General features: G+C 34.0%; 1 protein-coding gene across 12 annotated transcripts in view; it reads left to right on the top strand.

Annotated features, from left to right (window-relative positions):
- MBNL1 (muscleblind like splicing regulator 1) overlaps window positions 1–21471 on the top strand; it is a 197284-nt gene extending 175813 nt beyond the window's left edge. For 2 of the 12 annotated variants that reach the window (XM_025374639.1, XM_025374604.1), the window contains 7 exons: window positions 1059–1316; window positions 2486–2539; window positions 3396–3549; window positions 11367–11402; window positions 12092–12186; window positions 15092–15166; window positions 18068–21471. In XM_025374639.1, the coding sequence (XP_025230424.1) occupies window positions 1059–1316; window positions 2486–2539; window positions 3396–3549; window positions 11367–11402; window positions 12092–12186; window positions 15092–15148 (654 nt within the window). In that variant the 3' untranslated portion in view covers window positions 15149–15166; window positions 18068–21471. The remainder of the gene's footprint in view (window positions 1–1058; window positions 1317–2485; window positions 2540–3395; window positions 3550–11366; window positions 11403–12091; window positions 12187–15091; window positions 15167–18067) is intronic. The other 10 variants (XM_025374654.1, XM_025374659.1, XM_025374612.1 and 7 more) reach the window with 9 other exon arrangements.
- The last annotated feature ends 225 nt before the right edge of the window (window positions 21472–21696 follow it).

Raw genomic sequence — 21696 nt, 5'->3', positions numbered from 1 at the left:
CTCTTGTGGTAAAAGGGTCAAAATATCCCGAATGAAGACTGCTTTTAAATAGTAAGAGTCAAAATTGCACAGATGAATGAGAAATAATGTTTTCGCCTTTTCCCTAAGAGCTCGGTGGCAAAATTAACAGAATTGTCAAATATAAAACAAACAGACATAACAAAACCAATCTTTTTTTACTGCTTTATATAGCTACCAAGTGAATCTCTGAAGATCAAAAAATAACTCCCGGAAACATTTTCATAAAAAGCTATCAGATTTGATTTTGTATATTTTTCACTTGGAAATAATTTTATATTTACACAAAAGTTGCAAAAATGGACACAAGAGTTTCTGTCTACCCTTCACTGACCTAAATATTAATATCTTGCATAACTGTGAAATCTCTCCTAAGACCAGAAAAATTAACATTGATATACTGCTGTTCAACCAATCTACAGACTTCAATCAAATTTTACCAGTTGTCCTCCCAATAATCTTTCTGTGACTCCAGGATCCTCCAGCTTGTGATAGTATCTCAGTCTGTCTTGCATGACCTTGACACTTTGGAAGAGTAGTAGTCGGTTATTAAGTAAAATATCTTTCCATTCACTTCGTCTGATGTTTCATCTTGATTAAATTCAGGCAGTAATACATCTGCTGTGATTGTGTGCCCTTCTCATTGTATCGTATCAATAGGTACACAGTGTCACTATGTCTCATTATTGGTGATATTAATTTTGATCACTTGGTTAAAGTGATGTTTGCCATGTTTCTTTACTGTGAGGTTATTATTTTCACTTTGCAATTCATAAGTATATCAACACCATTTCAGATTGTATTTTTACCATAATTAATATTATACCTGTATTTTCTTATGGGCATTTATACTGAAATGGAGTTATAATTTGTAACTAAACTAGGAAATGCTGAAGTTACTTTGTTGCCTTGTTTGAAAATCATTTTTCCCCTTTCATCTGTAGCCTTCTATCACCAGTCTTGCACTTTAAGTTAAAATCTTCAGAAAGCTTCTTCTTGTTCATGTTGACTAAACCTCATGTACTTAATGACCTCAATAGGTATGTCGAGAGTACCAACGTGGCAATTGCAACAGAGGAGAAAATGATTGTCGGTTTGCGCATCCTGCTGACAGCACAATGATTGACACCAATGACAACACAGTCACTGTGTGTATGGATTACATCAAAGGGAGATGCTCTCGGGAAAAGTGCAAATACTTTCATCCCCCTGCACATTTGCAAGCCAAGATCAAGGCTGCCCAATACCAGGTCAACCAGGCTGCAGCTGCACAGGCTGCAGCCACTGCAGCTGCCATGGTGAGTAGAGATATCAGCTCTCTCCTTGTTAGCAGTCAGAAAAGCAAAGTGAGCAACTCTATCTGACTACAAGCTATTCATTTATTAACCTTTTTTAAAATAAAATTGCTGAAGATATGTTTGTTCAGGTATCCCAGACAATATATAAAGAAGTTACTTTCACAGAAGTGAGGGTAACTCCTCAAATGGTTCAGATTGCTCCTACCCTTGGCCTAACTCTTAATCTGTCTTATTCTGGATGTAGGGTTTCTGAAATCTCTGCTTTGTAAAGAACCACCTGTCTCCTTTTCAATTTAACGATATTGCCATTTTCGGTCTTCTTATTTCTGTGTGCCATCTAATCAGCCATTGTTTTCCTTTGGTGTGTTCTTTTGCACATCAAGGCTCTTCTTCACATATATCTTGCTTTTAACAATAACATGATCTGGAACTATTTAGGAGAATTGTTCAACAAAATTGTTCTTAGAATTAGCTACAGGATTTTGAGTAGTATACTCTCTAGATTGTCTGAAATAATATTGTGGCATAAACATAATAGTAACACTAGAGAAGCTTGACTATGCCATTATATAGAAAGGAGAGAGACAGCAGTACTCAAAGAGTTAGAAACTGGATCATTAAGAATAGCTACTAAACTATATTCTCAAGGTAAATTTTAATGTGATCTAGTAGCTGATTTTAATGAGCCCATTCTTTGTTCTTTGCTTAGCTGTTTTAATGTTGTCATTTTTTACATAAATATGTGACTTAAATCAATGAAATACTCATTTTAAAAGTTACTGTGTAGTATTTCATAACAGTGATATTAATCATGAGAGAGATCTTTTCTGTGTTTGTTTATGGATACTTGAGCAAAAATACAGAAGGCAGACTCTCTCCTCCTCTCTTCCTTTCACTCTTTTTTTTTTCTGTTAGAGTATCTTGTTTGTAATTAACTACAAAGAGGAGTTATCCTCCCAATAACAACTCAGTAGTGCCTTTATTGTGCATGCTTAGTCTTGTTATTCGTTGTATATGGCATTCCGATGATTTGTTTTTTTATTTGTTTTTTCTCACCTACCCAAAAATGCACTGCTGCCCCCATGATGCACCTCTGCTTGCTGTTTATGTTAATGCGCTTGAACCCCACTGGCCCATTGCCATCATGTGCTCGCTGCCTGCTAATTAAGACTCAGTCGGCTGTCAAATCACTGAAGCGACCCCTCGAGGCAACCTTTGACCTGGTACTATGACCTTTCACCTTTTAGCTTGGCATGTAGCTTTATTGTAGATACAAGTTTTTTTTTTTTAATCAACTTTAAAATATATATCCTTTTTTCTGTTATAGAGTTATAAAGTACAATGAAAAAACTGAGTGTGGTTTCCTGACAAAATTAGCAGAAAGACTATAATCTAAGTACATAGATGGATGTCATACAATAAAAGATTCTGAAAGCCCAGCAGCCCACATTCAGTTTAACTACATTGTAGAATGTTCTAAAGAAATAGTTGGAGGACATAAAGAGTGTATTTTTGACTGTATATTTATGTACCTGTTTGGTTAGCATGGCTTTAGTGGTAGAATTATTTACATTTTAATATTTATAGTTCAGTATTTAAGGAAAAAAACTTGCATGCTCTGGGACATTTGCATGTCTAGGTAGATCTGGGGGGAGGAGCAGTGGGTTAGTTTTTATTTTATCTGTTTCAGTCACTCTGTACAATTAACTATTAACATTGCTTATACTTGTCAATCCTCATGGAGCTCGCAGTGCGGCTTTTCCTCTTTTCCCAAATCAATGGCTTCTCATAGAAAGCCTGAAGCATTATGGGACCTAAAGCACTTTAACACATTATAACATGTGCTCTTGTACTAGTGAGATTTTGTTTTGGACAAAAATAATGCTTCCTTTAAAGCTTTTATCTTGCTTTTTTTTTTTTTCTTTAATTTTTTATTCATTGGATTTTTTCCCTCGGGTAGTTAAGTGCTCTGCTGCTTGCTTGCTCATGCTTCCTAACAATTTTAGCCTTCGACTGATTTTTCTTTTTTCTTTTTCTCTTTTTACTGGTATTTGTTTTTTATACTCATTCACTAAACAGGGAATTCCTCAAGCTGTACTTCCCCCATTACCAAAGAGGCCTGCTCTTGAAAAAACCAACGGTGCCACCGCAGTCTTTAACACTGGTATTTTCCAATACCAACAGGCTCTAGCCAACATGCAGTTACAACAGCATACAGCGTTTCTCCCACCAGGTAAGGGGTGGGGTTTCTTAATAAATGAATCTGATGATCTACAGAGAGTCCTACTGTTAGAGCAGATAAACCACACCCCAAGTTTGTTTGTAATTATAGATGAGGTGTCAGGTAAGGTGGTCAATGATGGAAACTTATCTGAGGTGTCTCATGTGGTTTTCCTTAAAAAGTAAGGATTTTAGCTTAACGAAATATGGATTAAGGATCAGTGGTATTTTATACATTTATATGTGTTTGTGTAATTTGGAAATGAAATATAGTTCTCTTGTTTTTCTCTTTCCTCCACACTGTTATATGTCTGTCAAGCTATTTTATGATACTTTCTTGCTGTAAGACCCCTTTGCCTTCATTATTCCATAGAGTTAATTTAAGTTATATAAAACAACACTTTCAGTTTTGATTTTTATTTTTCAGCCTTTTTGTTTTCAAGGTCAAGAATGAAAAAAAACTATGTGTTCTAGAGCTCTTAAAAAGGGCTCTTAGTGGCATCAATCAGTACACTGCTTAAAATTTTGACTGTTCCTAAGCTAATATTGAAAGAGCCCTAAGTGCTCCTCAATGTTTAATTTATTATGGAGTTCTACATTTGTGGTTTCAGCTTATTTTCAATTTGGTAATGGATACATAATCTAGAATTATTCACACAAATTGCAAAGTTTAAAACAGAGACTAGCTACTCATTTAATTACCTGGAAATTTACTCTTTTTATTCACTCTGAATTTATTTCAGAAAATACATATAAACTTATTATTATCTGGAATTTTACTAACCAGAAACTCTAATCTCACTTTCCTCTTTATCGCTTCACTCTTATTTTGAGAATACCATGGTAAAAGACTTACTTAATAAAATATTTGATTAATTAAATTAATGATTAGATATATATGTCAAAAATCCAGCTCCCAATTTTATATTAGACTATATTGGCAGTATTTACAGTGTATTAGGTTCATAATGCTGTGAGAGAATGTGAATTTGTTTTTGATTCATGAACAAAAGAATAAATTATATATGAGTTTTTAATACTAACCATAACTTTTTATGTAGTACATCTTTGAAAATCAGTCATCCATATGTAAAATAAACATGAGGTAACAGTTAACTAGAATATTCCACTAGCTGAAATAGCCAGTGCCCCAGACACATGGATAAAATGATATTTGTACCCATGAAATAGTATCTTTCAAATTGCAGTTTGTTCATATTAGAACAAAAATTAAATCATTTTGACCTGTAGTCTCACATTTCTCTTACAAAGTTTTGTAATATTATAACTTTCTTCTCAACATGTATAGTTTTTCAGAAATTAATCTTTTTGCTCTTGTGCAAGTTGCTGTGTCCCTAGATTTTCACTGCCCCCAACAAACAATCCATCAGTTTTTCTGTAGTCAGATGAGCAAAGTTTCAAGGCATTATATGTAGCTATCATAATCTCTTTGAAGAAATTAAGTCTTATTTTTGTCAGTTTATTTTATTGGCTAAAACATTACCATGAAAAATGACAGTTTCAGCTAGACCAATGGTAGTGAGTTATCTCAGTTGATTGTTCACAGTCAGTTACAGATTGAACTTCTCGTTCTACTCATTCCCCTCTTCTCACTACTGTACTTGGCTAGTCTTAAAAAATATGATAGTTTCTCTACTAAAGTCTGAAAAACAAATCTATGCTATTTAAAGAAAGCTGAAATAATCTATTTTATCAAATAGGTTTCATGTTAGTTTTTTCAACACTCAAATGACTATAGTTTTTTTTTTCTAAATAAGTATAACCATCAGTTGCATGGTACGATGACCCTTACTGATGACACTAGTGTCTCCCTAGAGTAGGTTTTTGATGACCCTTACTTGTGACACTAGTGTCTCCCTAGAATCGCTTTTTGTCTGTGGATAGAGCCAAAGATGCTAGGTAAAGTTCAAATTAGAGAAAATAAACTCATTCATAAATCAGAATCAAACTTGTCTCTCTGTGCTAGGGTAAGCATTGCTAATTTAAATAAAATCTGCATTAATTGAAATATGCTGAAAAAATTTTAGATATATTTGCATTTATTACGATGCATTTTGCATCAGAGATATTCCAGTCTTGATCAATATTTCTCAAATATAGGCCAGGCATGGTGACTCACGCCTGTAATCCCAGCACTTTGGGAGGCAGGCAGGCGGCTCACTTGAGGTCGGGAGTTGGAGACCAGCCTGGCCAACATGGCAAAACCCTGTCTCTACTAAAAATCCAAAAATTAGCCGGACATGGTAATGCATGCCTGTAATCCCAGCTACTTAGAAGGCTGAGGCAGGAGAATCGCTTGAACCAGGGAGGCGGAGCAGCAAGCCGAGATCACATCACTGCACTCCAGCCTGGGCAGAGGAGCGAGACTCCGTCTCAAAAAAAAAAAACATACAAAACAATAACAAATATATATATATACACACACACACACATTTCTCAAATGTAATCAATATAGTGTGAAATTATTGCGTTAGCAACATAAAATAACATTTATTTGCAACTCAGTTTTAAGGGCCTGAAGCAGCACGTTGACCTTTATTAATCACATAATCAGAAGTAGAAGTAGGTAGTGACTCCATGATTATTTTAAAATATTTTCATTATATAATATGTACCTGCGTGCACAAAAATTGACCCTGTGACCTGAAAAGGTTAAAATGGATAGCTCATCGTTATTTCTGCCCCACCACTTTGTCAGACAGTCAGAAAGGAAAGAAGTCTAATGCAGGGAATGTAAATGCAAAAGCCTCAGGGGCCAGGGAGGAAACACAAGTCAAGCAAGAAATAAATTGGGAGCTGTGGGGTATGGGTGGCACAGGGGAGCACAGACTCAGTCTAAAGAGTATAGTCAATGTTCATACTTTGCCTTTTGTTGCCTCAGAGAATTGTCTGCCTGGCAGGTTGTACCTGCTATCCACTGCAAACGCTTTGTGGCTCCATTTGCATCATAGACTGTGTAAACCACAGTTGATTGTGTATATGCCTTGTAGGGTTGGTTGTAAGAAACCCGCACAACCTAACACAGTAGCCCTGACATACAGTGTTGCTAAGTCTTATGATTTTTTCCCAGATATTCTGGACGTTTGTAAGTTTATATGTGAAATTTCTCAATATTTAAATTTTGTCAATTAATTCAGTTTTTAAAAAACACCCTTTGAGAACTAAAGGAAATGTATCTTAACCACAAATTCACATGTAATCTCATGTCTAATACCTGGGAGAAAAGGAATGCCATTTTCCAAAGTTTTGTTGTTCTACAGACAAATAATACAGAATTAGATGATCAAGGAATCTGATCTGATCACAATTTAATAATTTGGAAGGTACACTTTGAAGGCTTTATTGGAACTGGGAAGAAAATGGAGTTCTTTTATTTTTTTGCAGCTCAGAATTTTAGATGTCTGTAGTCTGTTGCTTCAATGATAACTTCAGATGTGTAGATGCATTTTATTCAAATTACAGTGAAGCATGGTTAGCTAAATTCTTAGAGCAGGTGGCTGCGTATACAGAGTAGGTTGCTGGCAAAAGATCAGGGTTCAGTGACAAGCCAGCCAGCTAACTAAGAAAAATTACTGCATGCTTTAACTTTTAAGAGCAGAATTGGATTTAATATGGACATTACCCATCTAAGCATCATTCAGCCATACATACATACATCCTCCTATCATTCTGTTCTCCCCTCTCCTTTCCTCTCTTATCCTTTTTTCCTTCCTCCCTTCCTCTGTCCTTCTGTTTTCATCCATCTATTCATCCCCCCATTTATCCACCCATCTTTCCATTTATTCATTCAATAATGTATGCCACTGCATACCAGTATTTATGTGAAAGATTGCAAACTCATGGCCCAAGGGTAAAATCTAGTATCTAGAAATATTTTTGTTTAAGAGTGTTTACATGAAGACTAAATAAATGTAAATCCTTTAGATAGGACACACACTGTACCCTTCAGTTCCAAGCCCTACAATTCCGTATTGCCTTAGGCCAGATTGTTTCACACATTTTGTTCAAAAGAGTTACATTTTATTGAATAGTTGCTCTGGTTTCATGCTGCACTGAGTGCTTTGCATATATTATCTCTTTTTTTTTTCACAACGCCCAAAAGATTGGCATTAATATTTTCATTTTACCAATGAGTAATTTGGAGCCTAGTAAGATACAGTGATTTTCCCCAAGTTAAACAGCTTTTGTAAGGTTTAGATTTCAGTACAACTTGAACTCAAGTCAGACTGACTTGGTTAATCTCTCAATATATATGAGCTTATTACACGAAGACCTTAAAAATGATTTGGGAGAGTGGAAGTAGCCCTTACTGATCACCTAACTCCATTGTGTTTCACACTTAATACCTCATTTAAAGATAAATATAAGTATTAGGTTAAATTCATATTAAAGTTTTGTTTTCTCAAATTTAGATATATACTTGTTTTAACCTTCCCTTTTCAGGACCAGATTGATTATTTGTAGATATTATACATAATTTAGGATCTATATATATTATAGGTGTGAATTTTCACTCAAGAAATTAGGGTATATAAGAAATACCACTTTCCTTTACACCATTTGTTTTCATTGAAATTAAGTCTAGCTCTGAACTCTGATCTCTGTCTCCCTGGGTTGAGAGAAATAACAGGCGTTACTGGGAATCCAGGACATCCCCCAGCTCCCTCTCTCTCCTGACCTTACCTCAAATGGAGGTCCTGTGCAGTCTAGTATTCTCAGACAGACTATGCATTCTTCATTCATCAGTCACAGCTGCTCACTGCTGATATGATCATTGTCCATGCTTGCGAGAGCTCTTAAAGACAGGTACTCCAGAGGTTCTGTGCTTGCCTTGGATATAGGCTTCCTTGTCTATGCCCTTCAGGCTCCCATGCCCTTGAGGGCCTGATGTCTGCAAGGCTATTCTGAAAGAACAGGCTACCTACCCAACTACCTGTGGAGCTGCACACTGCCTGCCACTTCAATCTTGAGGAATTTTTTTCTCTGCCCTAATCACTATTTTTGCTTACCTACCATCTTGAGAATCACACTTCTTGTCTCCCTCTCTAGCATATCTCCCTCAATCAATGTTAGCTTTTGAGTTTTAACAGTTCTGAAAATACATTTGCTTTAAACAACTTCAACTTTGGCTTGTATTACAACTCTACCAAGAATAAGGCAACAAAAGGCCAGGAAACTTTCTTAGGTGGTGGTGTAGGTCTAAGGGCAGGGATAGGCAGAGTTGTGTTTATAGAAAGAAGAAAAAACAAAAAGATTTGTCACATTTAGTATCATTAATACATTTAATAATTTATAATTATGTATATTAGTAAATTACTTATAATTAATAAAAATAAAGAAGGTACTGCTTGTTTGGATACCAATTTTGAGAATAATCCAACTGATTGTTAACTTTTAGTCTTAAAATGATATACACTGTTTTTAGAAGATCTTAATCAGCTTAATACTTTTTATAATCAACCTAAATAGGACTGAATTATTACATCGAAATTCTAACTTCCAACTAAATCTTCATTACAATTCTTTTTTTCCCTTCTACTTATTTCCCTTCTATGCTGAGTAATTTTAAGTATGCATACATCTTATTTGTAAATTATCATCCTAGTTTTTCCTACATTTTACTACATATCAATTAAAATTTTTGATTTAAAAAGTCATGCAATTAAAATAACACATTTCTTAGAGGCACCCCATTCTGCTCTACAAATATCTTTGTAGGATAAATTGGAAATTGACAAATACATTCACTTAAATTTTGCTTTGTGCTGAAAATGGAGGAAAAATTTAAATTGGCCATTTGTGCATTATTATTAGTAAATCAACCCATGTAAAGTAAAGATGGAAACCAAGGTCATTTCAAAAGTGATTTTCGTTTTTGGTAAGTGGGTCCTACAGCATTATGTCCTCATATTTGTGAGTTATTGCACCCTGGCTAGTATTTTCATTGCTGCCTTATGTTTATTTGCTGCAAATGCCTCTCAAAACTGTGTGCATTGGTTATAATGGTAATGAGGAAGATAACTCAAACTAAAATTCAAATCATAATAGCTTTAGGGTTTTAGAGAGATAGTATAAGGTTAACTCATTTTCAGCATGTGCAGGCTTAATTATGCATGGGATGAAATACAGTAGGCAAGTCTCATCATAATAATAAATAATGGAACATATAACCTGTACAATATTTAAACTGGCTTTAATATTACTTATCACATTATTCTTTATCATTCATCATTTCTTTTCCAATTCTCTCACCCTACCATTAAGACAGTAATGGTTTTATAAGATGTAAATCTGGTATTAAGTTTTGCTTGCTCTACTGTCTCAAATTATTATAACTTCTTTGTTATTACCGGCTTGTTTCTGTTTGTCTTTCACAAGTCTTTGACTCAGTAGTAGTAGCAAATGACAGAGATCTTGGTCTTAATGCTTGTCAATATAATATTATTCCACTTGATAGGATGTGTCCCCAGATTCATTACAGAGTTTAATCATTGATCACTGTGCCCACAGTCTAATTGTGATGACAAACTAATTGCAGCTGTTACAGGGATGCCAGTTAAGTAATCCGTGTTTAAGTTGAGTTTCTCAATGGCAGCTTTATTTTATAGGGCCATCTCTGACAAGATTCATTTGGCAGATATTTTTCTAACAAATGTTCGTCCCAGATGCTGCTAGTATTTAAACAGGATATGCCAAGATTTAGATAGAAATATAAAATCCTTTGATATTTTAAAACCTAGAATTCTAAAATAATCCCATAGAAAGAACAGTGGTTCTGCATATGGGAAAGTGCCTTGTACTTGGTAAAATAAGTTAAATTTTCAATATTTACATGTCAAAGAGAACAAGGACTATCTATATTTGCAACATTTATTTTTGCTTATCATGGTTGAACAATTGTCAGCATCAGTGCTAACACCCCATATGTGATGTATATATCTTCACTATCTCCCACTCAAGGTTTTTATTGAAGTCTAATTAGCAGTTTCTTGTGTGTGAAATTTTGTAGAACATTTGCTACTCCCAGAAGTCTTGAAGGTCTGAACCAGCAATGAAAACCACTCTGATTTCCTAGATACCATGAAGTAAACCAATTTGATATTTATAAGAAATTATATTCCCCCTTAAGGCTTTTCCTACATTTTAATTTCAAACGAAGGAAATGCAGAAATTTCACTGTTTTATGTAAAATTTATTGCTTGGCATCCCTCCAAATACAAATCCTGTATGAATAATCACAACCCCTTTCGTGTTTATGTGGTTGCTGCTACAATGAACAGGAAAATAAAACAAAAAGAATGAAAATGAATGTTTGGGTTTCATTATATTGTTAAGTCAGTTTTGTACATTGAATTATTTAGTATTTAATAATAAATAATATCTTTAATAAGTTAATATGTGCCTGATATGAAGAAAATGTTAAGGCATTTATAAGTTAAAGTCAGAAATAGCAAAACGACCAGATGGTTAGTAATCAGATTAAAACAAAACAAATTACAATATTATTTTTAAAAGAACTAAGTGGATTTAAATTACTTCCAAAATACTTTTGTTTATAGGCAACACTTAAGAGAAACAAAGTGTACCAGCACACAGTTAAACTGGCTTTTATTCTTCACTTGAGACTAGTTCTAATTGATCACTGTGCTATTGTATGATTTGATTGTGCTGACAGTTACATGCCACTGTTCCCATAATAACAATTTTTCTTCTTTGTTCAAATGAATTTTCTAATTACACGTGTGATGGGATGTTTTAATTCTTTTCCCTTTTCAAATCCACCTTCCTGTTGCAATGCATGATGGGCAGGCTCAATATTGTGCATGACACCCGCTACAAGTGTTGGTAGGTGCCAGCTTTGTTTCTTGATTATCTTAAACCTATGGTGTACCTCACAGCCCCTCAAAATCCACTGCTAAGTTTAACTTATATCTATTGGGCAAGTCCATTTCCCCTTTACTAACACCTGTCAATTAAATGCCATTTTCTATTTAATTGACATGGACTCACATAAACGTTTTCTTTACACACACGAGTTTCCTTTAGTCACCTTTGGTGGATTTTGATTGGACTATGAGTTCTGGTGTGTAAAAAAAATCTATTTCATGAAAGTAATATACTGTATATTTTTATAATAGTAAATGAGAAAAAAATACTTTCATTCAAACAGATAACTGTATATATGAAGTAAATACTTGTATTTTGACTTAGATTTTGAATGTCTGACTATGAACACTATATAAAATTCTTGTTTTTGACTTAGCATATTAAGCCTGTTTGTGTCAATTTTCTTGATTTGATGGTAACAAGCTTTTTTCCCCCTTTTTTTTCTCTTTCATCCCTCCTCCCCTTCTCTCCTTGGAATGTTGTCCTGCTTTGCGCTGTGATTGCATGTCACTCGCTGGTGATGATGTCCTGTCACATGGCTTATTGCTGTGATAAATACCATGCCCAATTATCTCTTCCATGTTGCCATGGTTTCCATATTGCTACACTCTTCTGTATGTTCGCTTATATGATTTTCCCTCCGAAAGTTCCCATGGTGCACGGTGCTACGCCAGCCACTGTGTCCGCAGCAACAACATCTGCCACAAGTGTTCCCTTCGCTGCAACAGCCACAGCCAACCAGGTTTGCTAATTTACAGCTTTGTTTCTTAAAAAACAACTCTAATAGGGCTCAATCCAACAGCCCTTACGCATGTGGATTTCCCATTGAGGTCAGTGGGAATCGTATGTACGTGAGGGCTGTAGAGGGTGCTTTAATAAGCATGGGGTTTCAAAGATACCTCTTGTTGGCCTACACATTCTATGATGAGCAGCAGAATGCTTTTATGCCATTTATAAGTGCTCCAAAGTTGTCGCAGCTCCATTTCTGAAGCTACTAAAATGATATTTACACAAGCAATTCTCATTGGTTTCAACCAATCTTGCAGGTGTTTTGACCAACCAAAAATAGAGGCCATCTTAAAGTTTTTATTTAAAACATTTGGTATATACAGTTTCTTAGTTATTGCCTAAATGATTAATAGAAAGTAAAATATTTAAATGTATTACATATGCCACAAATGACCGCTCTTGTAAATAAGTTTGTTATAAATTCATTATAATCTGAATCATTTAATAAGCAGATTCAAAACAAATTGTTTGTGTATAGCATTTCTAAGCTTTTATTCTCACTGCTTTCAGTGAAAGAAAAATCCTAAATGCTCTTATTTTTATAATTACCCTGCATAAATGTTGGAGATTTATGAATGAAAAGAAAAGAAATTAAGTATGGCAAATTGACAATCATTCTGTATTCCATGCAAGTTTATAGAGTAACAATTATGCAGGGTACTTTCAAGTGAAAGGGATTTGTTCCATAAATTTAAATTTTATGATATACAATAACTATTTTAAAATAAATGATGATTTAAAATATTTTAAAATTTAAAAATTGACATTTATTCACCCAGCATTTTCTGATTCTACTTAAAAATATTTTCTAGAAAATACTGGTTGATTTCAAGTTTCATTTATGTAAAATAGATTTGGGCTTCAATAGAGTTGACAGTGTATGAAAAAAAATAGAGCCAAGCCACATTTCAGATAATCCACAGGTGAAGGTTAAATGTAGTCAAATGAGTCTCAAAAGAATTAGTATCAGATGAGAATCAACATGTTCCCCCTTGGAAAGGGAAGACCAATTAAGACATCGATTTGTTGTTCTTACTGTGAGGAGTAGCCACCCTTGTTCTAAAATACATCACGTTCAGCTATTAGTACAACCATTCAAAACTTTCAAAATCAGAATACAAAAATGAATTTAACGTTTCAGTCAAGCTTTAAACATTTCTTGGCAAAGAATCATTAATTTTTCAGAAGCTTGTCAAAATAGCCCTGGGTTTATGTGAACACATCAGACTCATTTACAAGAATGCTAGATGGTGCATATGTGGCATGTTAATAAGTAATCTTTGGTAGAACTATCGCGATGGATTCAATACAATCCATCTGTGGTGCAAATCAGTGATAAAGAACTCTCATGCGTGTACCATGTATGACCGTAGAATTGCTGGTGTAAGCAGAACTATAGCAGAGCAAATTTCAACATGCCCTTGGCCACCTGGGTTGTAGGGGACACTTTACTTTTTGCATTGTGCTGTGACCATTTCATGCATAATCTTGGGTCTTCATACTATTTGACAACCAAAAGAAAGAAAAGGGAATGGATATATATATACACACATATATTATATCTACATATACATACATATGTATATGCCTACAGTACATTAGCAATGCTGGAAATAGCTGATGCCACAAAATGCAGCCTGCATGCATGCAGAAGTTTATAGCTGGCCCTTCATCTGCATCGATTGGTGTTGAAGGTCCTTGGTATGTTTCGACAGCCCCATCCTTGATGCTTCTACACTGTTGGGTGCAACATCCTGTCCTGCAGCAGCAGGAAAAATGGTATGAGAAGCTTCATTATGCTTGGAGCACATTTTCGTGCCATTTGCCAATGCTGTAAAATTGTGTAAAAATGTCAGCTGAGAACTGGAAATAAAACAGGGACATATTAATATACACGCCAGACTGTGGATTGTAGTATGTTGAATTAGCCTAAGATGTCTAAATTGAAAAAACAGCAACAAAATGCCTTTGTGTATGTGATTTTATTATTCTCCCAACAACATTGCTGAAATGGGATTAGTATCGTTTTATAGAAGAAACGTAAGCATAGAGTAATGAGTTGCTTTGCTCAGGGTCACACAGCCAGTAAATGGATCTCTAGGGGAAGAACCCGTGTCTTCAGTCCTCTGACAGTCTCAGTCTATTGTGCTGCCTCTCTTAGGTTAGCAGCCATTAATTTCAGGTTGAAAAATCAAGCTACAAATTTGAAGTTCTAACTTTGGGAACTATTGAAATAAGTCAACTCTATATTGGTTTCTTACTGTATTTTCTCTCAAGTTCTCTAATTCTCTTGCCCATTTAAAATACAATAAAAGGTGCCATCAGGATTCAGAAATATGTTCTGAAGTAAACTTAGGCTCTTACCTAGTTCTTTGAATTACTGCTTTATAATTCTTACCTGGTATTTTTAATTTGGAAAAAAATAGTTAGACACCCTAATTTGAACGAAAATGTCAGAAATTTGGTTGCACAAAAATAGGCAAGACATTTCCTTATCTGATTTCTGAATGATTACTAAGTAACTGAAACCACAGGGGTGTGTGTGTGTGTGTGTGTGTAGGCCAACAAAAAGGGCTTCTTTCAATACTGCTCTGCATGAATTTTTGATAGTTTTACTTATCTTATTTCCTAAAAGCTGGTAACATTTACAGAATAGTATTTAACATGAAGATTTTAAAGTTAGTTGCTACTTTGGCATTTAAGTTTACATTAACTTACTGTTATGTTGACCAGATAAGGACTATCACCTCACAGCTGAATTTCACTTTTCTTTAAAAATTTAATATTAAAATGTTTTCATCTCTTGATTGTTGGCTTGCTTGCATGGATCATTCATTAAATAATTTTTTATTTGCTAGATACCCATAATATCTGCCGAACATCTGACTAGCCACAAGTATGTTACCCAGATGTAGAATTTTCATCACTAAACAGTAAGTTCATTATGTAATATATAGTAGCATATTTGTGCTGGGTTTTTTTAAGATAGCAATCGTATAGTGCACTTAAAATTTTGCAAAATCTCTGAGAAAATATTTATATACAGGTCACATTTTTATCTTAAATGGGTTGTGAGGAATTTTGTCAGACATTTATAACAAATATGTTAATATCACTTAAATATACAAAGTGTCAAGAGAAAATAAATTTTTAAAATTTCTGATTAGAAATAAACACAAACATAAAACATATGACCAAAAAGTAGTTAGAAGGTATAGATCAAGGGTTGGCAAACTTTCTTACAGGGTCAGACAGTAAGTATTTTTGCTGTGTGGGCCGTATGGTTTCTGTTGCAGCTACTCTCCTCTGCCATTGTATCATGAAAGCAGCCAGAGACCACATGTAAAAAATGGGTGTGGCTGTGTTCCAGTAAAACTTTATTTACAGAAACAGACAGTACATCACATTTGGCCCACAGGCAGTATTTTGGCTGACCCCTGGTGTAGATTATCACTTATTTTTTTTTTTTTTTCTTATTCTTTGGCTAAACCTTAAATGGGACCATGTACTCACTTCATCCCATGCACCACCATACACAGGGGCATTAGAATATAATGAGTTTGGCTAAGCGTGGTGGCTCACACTTGTAATCCAAGCACTTTGGGAGACTAAGGTGGGTGGATTGTTCGAGCCCAGGAATTTGAGACTAGCCTGGGCAACATGGTCAAACCCTGTCCTACAAAAAATATAAAACAATCAGCTGCGTATGGTGGTACACTCCTGTAGTTCCAGCTACTCAGGAGGCTCAGGTGGGAGGAGCACTTGAGCCCGGGAGGTTGAGGCTACAATGAGCCACAGTTGTGCCACTGCACTCCAACCTGGGCAACAGAGCAAGACCTGTCTCAAAAAAAAAAAAAAAAGTAGTGAGTCTCACTTTAAATAAATATATACACATAATCACATATATGTGTACACACAAATCTACATATTCAAATGAATCTTAGGTACTTTAAAGTAGTTACCTCAGAGGATCATATAATTCTGAAAATGTTGCCATTGCAACATTTTTAAAATGGTTTGAAAGTGTTGTATTTAGTCTTTAAAATGTCTTGTATTTTGTCTTTAAGAACACTGTCTTAAATACTTACAAAGGTGCCCATTTTTCATCCATAGGAATACGCTTTGTCCAGTATGCGTGCATTCAAGTTATAACATGTGCTCAGATGCTTGTTAATTACTTATTTTTATATTTAGAAAGCGACAGTATGCTTAAAACTGAAATTGGTTAAGATGGGTGACCATTCTTTGTTGCTTCCTTTTTTTATCTGTGTATTAACATATTTACAAATGAGTTTTTGGTGCTACATTGTGTTAGTTACCATGGCAAGGAGATAAAGATAAATAATAAGATAAAGATGTAAGGAATTTCAGGATAATATAGTAAAATAAGAGAGGTTTGAAGAAATTTCTCTTAGAGCAAAGATGAAGAGCAGCTATTCCCAACAGGATCCATAAACAAATGAATTTGGACAATGAGGGTGTTGTTCTAAGGACAGTGGAGGTGTAAAGGCCTTGTAAAAGAAGGACAGTGTGCCAAGTCAGGAAACGATGGTGGCTGAGAACCAACTCAGAAACTCTTGTGATGTTAATCTGTAGCAAAGCTGGACAAAGTCAAAGCCCGTGCAGGAAAGGAGGATAGGCAGAATTCAATAGCCATTTAAGAAAGAAATGATAGGCGCAATCGGAAAAGTACTGCCAAAGACTTGCTGCAGTCGTGAATTATTAAAATTGATTTTGTCTATTTCATAAGTTTTCTCAAAGCAGTTCTGATAAAAAGGTTCAGATTCTGAACAATAGGCACATTTTTAGAAGCAGCAGCATTACTTTGTAGTGTTGTTGGTTTAGAAGAAGAGTTTGTTTGACATGCCAAAGCAATCTGTTTCAAGCTCTTATAGTCAATTAGGTGTGTTTGGTATGTATATATTTAACTGTATTCTATTTCTTAGCAATAATCTAGGTTGAAAAAATAAATTCTAAAAATAATTAGCAAACCAGTAGATTTGTCTTTGAAGCTTAAGCATTTAATGTTCCGTTCATTTAACAAATGGTTGCCCATCTTCATGAGGAGTTGCAACATTTAAACTGATTTTTGAGTCACTAGATTGTGATTTCTTTCATTTTCAAGGTTGTATTGTGAAGCATACTTTTAACATATGTAAAGATTCCCTGCTGAGAACAAATTTCTTGTAAAAACTGGAACTGTTAATCCACAAGTACATTGTAGTATCTATTACAACTTAATTCATGAGTAATAATTCTGTAATTCAAAAAGAATGATTTTTATTTTCTTAGTTTTAGGAGAAAAAAGTTCAACAAACTGAATTATCCAAAGCCATCACTTAAAGTATCATTCTGTTTTTTTCTAAACCTGCATTATGCTAATCAAGCACCCAAATAGAATAAATCTTGTTTAATAGAACATATGACATGAATTTTAATTTTGTAGACCAGACCTTTACTCTTGAAACCTTATTAAACTGCCGAAAAGAAGTAAGTTTAAATTTTGCCCTACAACAATTGTGCTAAAAAAGAACTGTGTATATTATGCCCCTTGATTCTGCAAATGTATTTTATACTTTTAGTTTAGGATTAGTAAATTTTTTAGCACATTCTACAGTTTTATTAAATTGTACACATTATTTCGTTCGTATAGAAATGATAGACAGATTTTGTTCTGTCTACTCTTGTGAAATGGTTTTTGTTTTTATATGAAGATATAATAACTTGTGAATATACTGCTTAATCAAAAAGAAAATTTTCATATTAAATGTATATTAGAAACTGCTTTTAGATACTATCTGTTCTAACAAAGATTCTCTCTTTTTCCCTTGTAGATCATGCTAAAGAGGAAAGGACAGTGTGCTTGGTTAGAGTAAAGGATGAGGTCATTAGCCATATTGTATATATCGTCAAGCAACACACACAAAAGTTCCTCAGCCACAAGACATCCACATATTGCATGTTAACCAGAAGAAAAGACAACATGGAAATCCACTGCACACTGTTGCCTATACACTTTGTACATTTAATTGATATTTGTGCTGAGGTGATATTCCTGTCTAAAAGAACAACATTGTCTTTCTTTTCTAGCACAGAGTTATGCATTCAAAGATGCATACCTAATTAGTTTCCTATATATTCATGCCATCTTGAAAAGACAGACTATGGTGTAACCATGATTCTATTATGTATTGGTACGTCTGTAGACCAAGATATAATTTTTTTAAAATAAGTTTATTTCTTTCAAGGTTTACAAATAACAAAGGTGCACCTTGTATTTAAAATTGCCATTATAGATGAGAGCGTGCATGCACAGTCATTTTTGTTTAAGAGTAATATTTTTAATGTAATAGATTGTAAGACGTGGTGAGGGAGGGATCTGACAGAGATGAATGTGCCAAGCAAAACCACAACTGTGTATATTTTAAAGCACATCATGGCTTTAAGTACCATGTTGTTAAGGATTCTCATGAAGTGCCATAGACTGTACATCAAATTAGAGTATTATTTCTTCAGTGTTATTGTTTTCAGAGCCACATTTTGTTGCATATTTGCTAGTACTAATCAGTCAAAGGGCACCATTCTTTTTTTTTTCTTCTTTTTTTTTTTTTTTGAAACCAAAGCTGTCTCAGAAATGGCCAATTTAACTTTACAGTAACAATAGACAGCACAACACAAACTCTCTCAATACAGATAAACTCACACATACTGGAGATATATATAATAGATATATGTAAAATTATTTTAATGCATTGTAGTGTAATATTTATGCATACTATACTGTATAACATGTTATTCAAAAGGGATTGCCATTTCTGAGACACAATAACAAAAAATGTTTGAGGAAATTATTTTGCTTCTATTTATAGCCTCTGTCAAAAGTCAAAAGACTATAAATGCTTTGCAAAAATGGTTTCACGTTTGCTTAAATGCTTCATCACAGTCACATTCAAAATAGTGACTCTAAACAAAGAAGAAAGCAGCACTGTCATCAGATGCATGATAAACCAAAATATGAAAATGAGAAATGTTTAATTAACCTAGTAATTGGGTGGGTTAAGTACATGGGTGAATTTTATATGTGATTTTTGTTTTGTTTTGTTTTGTTCAGATTAACTGCTTATAGCCTTAGAAAGCCTTTTACAAAATTAAAAAAAAATAGATGTGCATTCAGTTTTTAAGAATGGAATCATCCAAAGGAATTCCTTTTTTTGAGGTTTGGATGTCGCAGCTAGTAAAGGATATTTTTGCTCTGTTCGGCAGTTCTAAAAATTGCTGAAGTAGGGGCCAGGTCACTGGTAGTTATAGTATGGAATGGGAGAAGTGAAAGTTCAGTTATAGAACTTTCCATACTTCCAAGTTTACTGCAAGTTTTTATGCTTGAGAGAGATGCTTTCTAATATAAGACTGATGTGTTGATTTTACTGATTGTACTGTACATCTATTAAAGCCTTAGATTATTACATTACGGGTTGGAACCCATACCAATGTAATTTCAATCGTGTTAAGAAAGTAATGGTGACTTCACATGTTATTGTAGTTAGTTACATTATAGAATATTACTTATTTTTCTTGTTAAAATGTAGTTTTTCATTTCCTACATTTATTAGATTTTCATTTTCTATTAACAATTGAATACCATTTCAGTTTATAGACTATTGTTTTATTAGATTTTACCGATGAATTTTTCAAAATACAAAAAAAAAGTAGTTTTTCCTTCATAACATACTCAGTTTTGAATTACATGTAGTGTCATATGAATATTCGTATTGTTAACTAAATGATTTATATTTTACTGATTTAATATTACAGTGTAAGAATGTCAGTCATTGTTAGTTCTTGTCTAGTTTTCATTAAAAGAACAAAGATCTTTTATATGGATATCTTATAAATATATAATCATTGCTAAGTAAGAAGTTAAGTTGTTGCTATCGCAACAATCCTGGCAGACAATTGAGTAATATTTTGATGATTTATTTTGTTTGTAATTAGTTATTATAAGAAGATCTAGATCCTAGATATTAGAATAAAATTTATTTTCTACTGTATCCATTTCAAATGTTAAAATATTGTTTAATATTTTTGAAATCCCTGAATATCAGGCCTTGTTATAAATAAGCTGCATAATCAATAAAGAACAAGGGACTTTTTGTTGATAATCCAAATACTCAAAGTTTACGTAATGAAAATTATAGCGTGTGTGCAAACTCTTGAGGGTTGATTATGCTGCAATTTAGCATGTTGGAACGTCTAGAGAGAAGGTTGACTTTTTGCACTTCTGTATATAGTCAAAAGAGAGAAACCTGTATAATAGTAAGATCTTATTTTGAATAAAAACGTCTATAATTACAAGGAGTTTTGTTAAGGCTAATACAATGACAGACTGAGCAAAATTGCTTGCAAAAGTGGCACAGAGTTAGCACTCCATACCCCTTCAAACATGTTGCTTTGCTTTCTTGTGGACAGCTTGTAGTTTGCCAGGATTTTTTCAGCTGGAAAGATACGCCATCCTTTCAAACCCTCATGACTGACAAAAACTCCATGGGGCCAAATCTGCCTGAAGATCATTACCAAAAATAGCAGGTACTTCTACCATTAAGGTGAAATCATGGATCAGATATTCCTTACATTTTTCAAAACTACTGCATGTTTAAAACTTCAACAAAAAAAGAGAGAAAGAACTATACTAAGAACATATATTATTCAGATCAGTTTCTGCCAATTTCAGTGGTTTATTGTTCAAAAAAAATCTTCAAAACGAGTATTGACTTTCACAAAATTTAAATCATAAACAGGCAAACCAAACAGCACACTGTAGCTATAGTTGTTATGTGATTGTTTTTTAATTGCTGTAGGATCCTGTTCTTTCAGCAGGTGAAAAATAAAACGCAGTTCAAATTTCACGGTTTTAATTTTCAACTCAGAAGCACTCAAAAATGCAAAATGTGATAATGGGCACTTGTTAAAAGAATTAGTGTATCCAGCCTTCACTCCAGCTGGTTAATAATGTTGCACTTATCAGCAACCCTACCACTTTCATCTGCTGAAAGGACAAATGTGCTTGGTTTTACTATTATGTAATCACAACTTACTTTCTGCTTGTAGTTGCTTAAAATTATGTATTTTGTCTTGGGCTGCAATTTGTTTTATGCTTATTTTATTATTACTGCGGTAGTTGACTTTGCTGTATGGAAAAATAAAGTGAAATTGCCCTAATAAAACTTCTCTTTCTTAAGTATATTTGTGTATCTGAGATTGAATACTAAATTATTTTTGCGAGTTTCATGTATTCATGAATATGTATCTTTACAAACATATTGATGTACAAGTTTGTTACCTGGTTTTAACTGATTGCAACTGCAAGGAAGGCGTTTGTTGTCTTTCTCACTAATTATCCTTTGATAATGAGAGAAAGAATCTAAATCAGGATAGATTGCCATCCTGTGCCCAATGTTTTCTGAAA

Source organism: Theropithecus gelada, chromosome 2, assembly GCF_003255815.1.
Source record: "Theropithecus gelada isolate Dixy chromosome 2, Tgel_1.0, whole genome shotgun sequence".
Classification (NCBI taxonomy): domain Eukaryota; kingdom Metazoa; phylum Chordata; class Mammalia; order Primates; family Cercopithecidae; genus Theropithecus; species Theropithecus gelada.
The sequence above is the reverse complement of the archived record's forward strand: the minus strand, read 5'-3'. Positions and strand labels throughout refer to the sequence as shown.